Raw genomic sequence first — 8,756 nt, forward strand, 5'->3', positions numbered from 1 at the left:
TTACCCATTCATTCACACACTGATGGCGGGAGCTGCCATGCAAGGCACTAACCATGACACACCAGGAGCAATTAGGGGTTAGGTGTCTTGCTCAGGGACACCTCAACATGAGCTCAATGGGCCGAGGATCGAACCGGCAACCTTCCAGTTACAAGATGGCCACTCTACCCACTGAGCCATGCCGCCCCCTCTAGAACAAGAAAATGGACAGTTATCTTCTCCTAGAAACAGAGAGTGGATGCATAGCACAACAACACAACAAAGTTACACTGTAAGACTACCCGTTTACATTCACCTTCAGAATCTTTTTACACTGCTTCCACTCTTATTCAGGCTCTTTCCAATTGTAACTGGAGTGTTTTCAAGCCCACGGAGCCACGCTGTACATTTCAGCACCACACGTTCATCTACAGCGCAGTCCTCTTCCTCATATTCCACATCATCGTATTTATGTTGGTCATTCAACAATGAGATTTTCAAAAATGAGCCGATGTCTCCGAGTTCAGCATCAACAATGTTTTTAGCAGCCATTCTGCTATTTATCGGGCCATTTCTTGGTGTTGCTGGTTGATGCCTTCTCGAAATGTTCTCCCTCCTGCGTCGGGAATCTGTTGCACTTCCTGTAGCGATGCCTCCACTTCCTGCATTTCTGGCGGCTGAGCATTGATACCTCTCACTGTTCCTTCGCTGCAGCAGCAGCACAGCTTCAGGTGTGAGGGTCAGGTTGAAATGGGACTCCTCTCGATCCCTGCTCCTCGTCTTCAGCTCCTGTTCGGTCTTGATGGAGCTCACATGTTTGTGCTGCTGCATCTTGCACAGAGATTCCCCTGAGCTGGAGGCGGGGTAGCTGTCGGTTTCTGATGAGGGCAACAAGCGGTCCCTTCTCTTTGTAAGCACCTCTGCTCCTGACAGTCCTTTATTCGTGGGTAGATGACTCCTGGGTTGACTCTTCTTCCCAAGCTGCTTCAGGTTTAAAGTCAGTCGCTCTTTCACTGAGCTGCCTTTGTCTTCTCTTGGAACTTTAGTTTTCGTCACAGTAGTTGCCAGCACAGTGCTGCTGATAGACCTCTCCTTCCCTGTCAGTCCTGACACAGAGCGCGTAATCGACACTGGTGGTATAAATGGCATTTTGGCCAGACAGAGGATCAAGTAGGAGAAAAGTTCAGTTTTGCGGTTAAAACGGTGGAAGAAAAAAGAAGAGGGCACTAAGGAGGAAACCGATTTACAGAGGTAGGCAAGATACTCTGGTGCATCTTCAGCCATGTAGGGGTAAGCAGATCCACCCGTGATCCTCTACCCTGGAACAGCAAACATCCCGACGGTGTTTTATACCTGAGCAGGGGGAGGGAGGTGGCATGGCATGCTTCAGAGGAGTCAGAGGACGGCTCTTCAGGCATCTCAAAGCTCTAAAATAAACCTACGCGTCTAATCCTCTGGTGTGATCAGTGAGTGCACGTTTACTACACGCATTACAGGCTCACATGCAGACTTAACCCACACAAAGTATATAGACGACTTGTGTAATGGTGGAAAAACAAATTAAAACTTTAAATCTTGGACTATGTAGCAAGGTTAATAAAAAGTGTCCTTTTTTTACTTTTTCCACAGCATCTCATGGTCTTCCTTAGTGAAAGGAAAAGCTATAAGAGTGTTTTTCTTTTTCGTTCATCCATCCCTTATCTATACATGCATACATCTATATGCTTAATCCTCAATAAGGCAGTCCTTCCAGGATTTTGCAGGCTATTTTTGAGATTGCTGCAACCTACAATGCCTGAATTTGCTTTTCTAAAAAATTCCGATGTAAGTTTTGATGTTTTAAGCGTATTTGTTGCGACAAAATTGTGGGAGACAGTGACAATTGCTAAAAAGTTGCAATTTTTTCAGCTTTTACAACACGTTTCAACATTTTAATTGAGAGTGTTTATTCTGAAACTAATTCTTTAACACGCTCCAGTCCATTTACACAAAAGCTGGCACACCATGGTGGGATATTAGCACCAGCTAGGTACTGATTTAAAATAAAGCGGTTGGTATTGAACGAATCATATTTGGACATATCTGTCAGTGGCTTAAAAAGTGAATTTCATATCATGGCATACATGTATCACACGCTCACAACTTGTCGTGTCAGCTATGAAGAAAAGCACTCAGAAAGTGAAGTACTCCGTAAAGACTGCTCATTCCCTGACCTTGCGCTGAGCACAGGCATGTGTTATGCATGTATACTTTATGCAAGGACACCGAATTGCATGACCTAAATATGTAGCGGGCAGCGGGAATTGCTGGGACTCAGAAACACTCCCACAATTTAATCAGTTGTGCCTTGTATCATTTTCAGTAAGTCCACAGCGGTGTATCTGCAGTACGATCTCAGTCATGCGATCGTCAGCAGGCAGCTGAGGTAGTGTTCATAGTTATCGTGGTGCTATCTCAATGGGAAATCCTTAACAAATCCATGGATCCAGACTATAAGCCACATCACTGCCAAAATCTAATCCTTTCGTCCTTGTGTCATTTCTGACCTTCCCTGAAAATTTCATCCAATTCTGTTGGTCCATTTTTGAATAATGTTGCTAACAGAGGAAGGATTCACATACACTGATCATCACATAACTCCCACACGTTACTTGACGGCGTAATTAATCTCACCTTCATTCTTTCAGTGTTCGCAACAGATCTGGATGCAACAGCTTCTGTCACAGTGATTTGTCTGGTCTGTGGTCCGCTCGTTTCAGCCATTCTCCTAATATGATTCGAGGTAGAGAAGTGTTTGTCAATCGATGATTTTCGCTTGTATTCTACTACAATATTGCGCGGGGTGCCAAACACTTTACCTCCGCTTTCGTGAAGGACATCAGGGAATTGCTTTGCACGGTCTTTAGTAGTAATTTTTGTTGATGAGAGAGATTAGAATCGAACATATCTGCATCTTCAAACCATAAACAAGGAAGTGAATTCGGTGATGTACGTGCAACTCGCAGGAGGCTGGCCAAAATTGTGAAAAAGTTGCAGTGATTGGTCAAAATTGCAAGGTTACGCAGAATTCATGGACATTGGTTGAATTTGCATGAATCGCAACATAGCGAATTCCTATTAGGACTGATATGTGGAGTGTAGCCCAGCTGACTTAGGGTGAAGCCAGGAGACACCTGGACAGGTCATCAGTCCATCACAGGGCTACACATAGAGACAATCACACTCACATTCACACCTACGGGCAATTTAGAATAACCGATTAACCTCAACATGTTTTTGATTGTGGGAGAAAGCCAGAGAACCAAGAGAAAACCATACAGTCACAGTGAGAACATGGAAACTCCATGCAGAAAGATCCCAGGCCAGGATGCAAACAACCAAGCCACTGTGCATTCCCCTTTTCTTTCATACTAAATTAATATGGAGATATTTTGGTTAGCAAGAAAATATACACAACTTTTCTTGTCAAGTGCTCAAAAAGCAGAAGAAAAAACAAGTTGGCACAGAATACATTTATTTTATATGATTTTATTTCAAAACATAATTAAAATTAGGTTCAAAATCTTTTAATTCTACATGACATGAACTGATCTGTGTTCTTTTACATGTAAACAAAAATCTGACAACAAGTCTGATATGTTTTATTCCACATTTCATTGGCAGCATATCTTCCTGTGCACATGAAGAGCTTGTCCACAGTGAGGACATGAGTGACAGGTGTCGTTAAAATGGTTTATGATAAATGGAATCAAACAGCAGCCGAGCACCAACCTAAAAGACAGAAATTACACATTAGTCTAGTCGTCTGAGTGGTGCTTTGTAATTAGATAACCAGATTTAGGTGCATAAATTTGCCTTGTCTCACCCGCACAACACAAAAATAAGACATATAGTGGAGCGGATAGTAGAAAAATCATGCAAAATGTGATACCAAGCACCAAATTTGGTATGGTGATTCACATTGGTATACTAAACAAATCTGCCCAATTGGCCACTTGAAAATCCAAGATGGCGGCCATTTTTCAAGATGGCTGCCAAATCGGCATGCTGAAAGTGTGTTTTTCTCATAGAAATGCATGTACTTGGCCGATTTGAGTGATCTTGGTGTCTAAATATATGTTTTTGAGGATGCTGAATTCAATTTTCGTAGTCTAAGCGGCTTCAGAGTACACATTGTGACATAAAATGGCACTTTACTTAAGAAAAAATAACAAATATAACAATAACGCGACACTTCCAAGTAACAACAGAACACTTTTAATCAGAAGTTCCATCAGATGAAATGAACACATTTAGCACTTGGAACATTTTAGTTCTTACATGACATAATTCTGGACGGAAGCATTAAAATAATACAGACTGTTAGAGAAAATAACACAAAGCTCTTAATCTCTTAATACTGTTGTAAGTAAAATAAATAAAATTTGAGCATTTAGAATGGCTCTTAGCTGGGAAAATAAAATACCATCATTACAAAACACCCATACTGCACGGAAAAATGACTGTACTCTAGTGTTGTGAAATCAAATCAAGGCACTATGTATTGTCTTTGTTGAATAATTCTTCACAGTCCTGTTGTAACAATGTAACAATGACGGTACATAATGTTTGCAGCTTTTTGTATGTCAAACATGTTCCAAGTGGACTGAGCTGAGTGTTCCTGCAACACAGTTCAGTATTAGTAGGCGTAGTTCTACTGCTCACACACACAGCTACAGAGTTGCAGTGCAGGAGAACCCTGAGCAGAAGCATTTGCATCTCTGGTTGAAGCCTTTCTTGCAGGAACACTTGGTCAGTTCCTGGCAGCATGTCGTAATTGGTGGAAGGGTCGTCCAACAAATCTCCCAAGTCTCTCCTTTCAGGGACCAGTCCCAGTCGGCAGGACTGCTGGTCTCTGGGTTGGAGAGAGTTGCCTGTCCCCAGATGATCCCAGCCTGGTAGGCAGCACACTTGGCATGCTCCTTGAGAGCAGCACTTGATGGTGGAATTGCATCATATGATATCTGCTTGCGTGCAAAGAGAGCCAACCTTGCCTCGGCCACACCCGTCGATGTACTAGATCTGTCGTACATGAGGACAACAAAGTTCTCCAGCTTCTGCAGGTCATCATCAGAAACCTCTGTTGGGCAGTGGCTGAGTTTTGTGAAGGTTTCAGAAACGTCATCACAAACATCCCATGTCAGCCATGCAGATTTCTTTCCTTTTCCATGGAAAGCAGAAATGACATCACAGCCGGTGAAAGCATGGAAGTATAGGATCCCACTGGTTTTCTCTGGCCCTATTTCAGAAACTACCTCATGGACTGGAATCCATCGAGCACTGGCTCCTTGGCCAAAAACAATCCACATCTTTTGAAGACCAAGCTGCTGTAGGGATGGCAAGACGGACACTGCTATGACCACCAGGTCGGTCATTGGCTTTGATGATGAGAGGCTTGCTACCAGCCACTGTTGCATCCCTGGCATGCACAAACACTCGGGTATTTGCTTGAGGGTATTGAGACTAGAAAAATTGAATTCAGCATCCTCAAAAACATATATTTAGACACCAAGATCACTCAAATCGGCCAAGTACATGCATTTCTATGAGAAAAACACACTTTCAGCATGCCGATTTGGCAGCCATCTTGAAAAATGGCCGCCATCTTGGATTTTCAAGTGGCCAATTGGGCAGATTTGTTTAGTGTACCAATGTGAATCACCATACCAAATTTGGTGCTTGTATCACATTTTGCTGCAAAATTGATTTTAGCCGCCCCACTAATATGAGCCACGCCTGAGTCCCAACTTTGAAGGTGACCTCCGTGATGACCCGAGTCCGACAGGAGCTGCGCGTTGTCGGAGTTGGAGAGCAACACAAACTGGTTTCGGAGCTTATAAACTTGGCCACTGCAGTGCTTGGAGGGGTTGCAGCCGCTATAGAGACATAAGGCGATACAAATGAATGCTTACAGTGAAACTGCACTTTTTGTTCAAGATTCAAGAGTTTTGTTTTAGGTAACGTTGACAGGGCTGTGAAAGGCACAATGATTGTTCTCAAGGCTGTGCAATAACAATTTCTACAGTTTCATTTATCTTTTATCCAAAGTGATGTACATCTGAGTGTCATGAACACAGCCTGAGGCTGTGGTCAGGGGCAGTGTTCTCTCCTTTGGCTCTATTCTCTCCCTCACTCACTTTCTCTCTCTGACTCTCAGGTGTTTGTTGGTGTAGAAGGCTGCAGCAGGTGTTCTGAATTGGTGATTGTGTGCAGGTGGAAGCCATGCAATCAAGCTGCTCCCGCTCTGCTTATAATCAGATGCCACTCTGCTTTAGATGTGGGACTGTGAACAACAGTCAGTGCTTTTGTTTCAGTACTCCTGTTTTTCCTCTGTTCAGTGTTGACTTCTGCCTGCTGGATCCTCTGCCTGGTTACCTACCTCCTTTCCATTTTGGAGCCTCTGGATGAAACACCTGCTGCCAGCCAGACCTCGCCACCTGAGATGCCATAAACCAACCAGGTGGCTTACAACTTTATGGAAGCCATTCCATCGCTGGATTGTACAGCTGTGAGAGGCCTCACTTACCTGGACTGGCCGAGCCCAGCTTCCCCCCTCCTTGCCCTGAACACAGTTTGTCCATGACAGTCAGCTAAGTCTCTGTTCCCAAGCAGTATCAGACTCTTATTTACCAATGTTAGTATTTACAGTTGTTTGAGTTGTATCCCGTAATGTTCTCCGGTATAATATAGTAGTTTGTAAATAGTTGTTTGGGATTAGTGGGTTTTTGGAATACTGCTAGTATTGATTCTGTTTTTGTTTATTTGCATTATTTAAGATTCCTGCTCTGGTGTTACTAAACATGGGTTTCATAAGTTCTGTAATCATTCTGTCAGCCCTCTAGAGGGCTATCTCTGTTTCTTAGGTACTAAAAACTACTCCAAAGTTGAGGAAATAAAATGCAAGTCGGAGGATGAAAGCTGAAGGCTTCCTCTGGACTACAGAGGAGTGACCCTACTGTCCATTGTGGGCAAAATACTAGCTTGTGTTCTACTGGACAGACTCATACAGCCATTACAGAAGAGGTCCTCCCGGAAAGCCTATGTGGATTTCGTGCCAACTGTAGCACCACAGACATGATCTTCGTCCTTCGTCAGAGCCAAGAGAAGTGCAGAGAACAGAATATGGCCCTGTACGCAGCCTTCATTGACCTGACGAAGGCGTTCGATACTGTCAGCAGAGAGGGCCTGTGGCAGATTCTTGGCAAGCTTGGCTGTCCTCCACGCTTCCTTTCCATTCTGCAGCAGCTCCACGTTGGCCAGAAGGGACAGGTGAAGCACAACAGCGAGTTCTCCGACTCATTCCCCAACAAGAACGGCTTGAAGCAAGGCTGTGTGTTAGCCCTGACTTTGTTTGCAGTATTCTTCAGTATGATGCTCCGGGAAGCCAAGGAAGACCTGCATGAGGGAATCTACATACGATTTTGCAGCGATAGGAGTGTGTTTAACCTGCGTCGCCTCCTTGCCTGCACCAAGACACTGGAAGAACTCCTCCTCGACCTGCTGTTTGCGGATGACTGCGCTCTCCTAGCGCACACAGAGGAAGCTCTTCAGGTCGTCGTCAACCGCTTTGCGTAGGCAGCTAATGATCAGCCTAAAGGAGACTGAAGTTCTGTTCCAGAAACCCCCATGGGAAGCATACACCCCACCCCAGACTGACATTGAGGGGTACCAGCTCAATGCAGTAGAGCATTTCACTTGTATTACCTGGGAAGCATTATTTCCAACGATGCAACCACGGCAAAGGATATTGATAACCGCATCGCCAAAGCCAGTAGCTCCTTCGGACGCCTACAGAAGCGTGTGTGGCTGAATCACTCCCTACGCCCCACAATAAAAATCCAAGTGTACAGAGCTGCTGTTGTCACCACGCTACTCTATGGGGCAGAAACTTTAGTTCTGTACAGAAAGAAAGTGAGACTGTTGGAGCAATTCCACCAGAGGTGCTTGAGAACCATCATGGGCATCCAGTGGCAGGACTAAGTCACAAACGAGGAGGTCCTTGAACGCGCAGACATCACAAGTGTGGAATCCATGCTGATGATCAGACAGCTTCGTTGGGCGGGCCATGCATGGACGACTCCAGGATGCCTAAAGTCGTCTTCTATGGTGAACTACGACAAGGCAAACGTGATCGTGGTGCCCCTCAAACGCTTAAAGGATCAACTGAAGCGGCAGCTCACCCAAGCAAACATCAACCCTAGTGAGTGGGAGCAACTGGCTGAAAACAGAACAGAATGGAGAGCAACCATCAAGTCAGCGGCAGAAAACTTTGAGGACAGAAAAGCAGCGGCGGCAGAGAAACGTCAACGACGAAAAGACTCAGCAAGCCAGCTGCCATCTGACACTACATATGTGTGCCCATAGTGCTCGAGGGTCTGCAAGTCTAGAATAGGCCTCTACAGCCACCATCGAGCCTGTCACCAGACAGCCCCCCCCCTCCCAGTGATCTTTGCACGCGAAGAAACCGCCATCATCAGGTGCTGGTTAGTTATACTTCTGGTTCTGTTCCCAGGTTTTTTGCTCTGTATTTTCCCCGTGTGGTAATTGGTACATTAAAGCATTCTAAACATTATTAGTGTCTGATCTCTTCCCTGCATCTGAGCCCTTGCACTCGCTGTAACACAGTAGATGCAACACAAGCAAGGATCTAGTCATGAGAAAACAATCTGGATAAGAGCCTTTAAAACAAGTTCAAGTGTGATACTACTGTGGAATCTACAGGCAGTGTGGGAGAGAAC

The 8,756-nt window shown here is 44.7% G+C and overlaps 1 protein-coding gene across 1 annotated transcript; it reads right to left on the reverse strand.

Moving 5' to 3' along the window:
- Nucleotides 1–297: 297 nt before the first annotated feature.
- On the reverse strand, nt 298–1,128 carry LOC127533330 (uncharacterized). The gene has a single exon (XM_051945995.1). It carries the CDS (start codon nt 1,126–1,128, stop codon nt 298–300), a length of 831 nt encoding a protein of 276 aa, XP_051801955.1.
- Between the last annotated feature and the right edge of the window lie 7,628 nt (nt 1,129–8,756).

The sequence above is a fragment of the Acanthochromis polyacanthus genome, chromosome 3, assembly GCF_021347895.1.
Source record: "Acanthochromis polyacanthus isolate Apoly-LR-REF ecotype Palm Island chromosome 3, KAUST_Apoly_ChrSc, whole genome shotgun sequence".
In the NCBI taxonomy this organism is placed as follows: domain Eukaryota; kingdom Metazoa; phylum Chordata; class Actinopteri; family Pomacentridae; genus Acanthochromis; species Acanthochromis polyacanthus.

Bases quoted from the DNA above. Each gene is read 5' to 3' on its own strand.
- LOC127533330 (XM_051945995.1), bottom strand. From the start codon at position 1,128: ATGCCATTTATACCACCAGTGTCGATTACGCGCTCTGTGTCAGGACTG.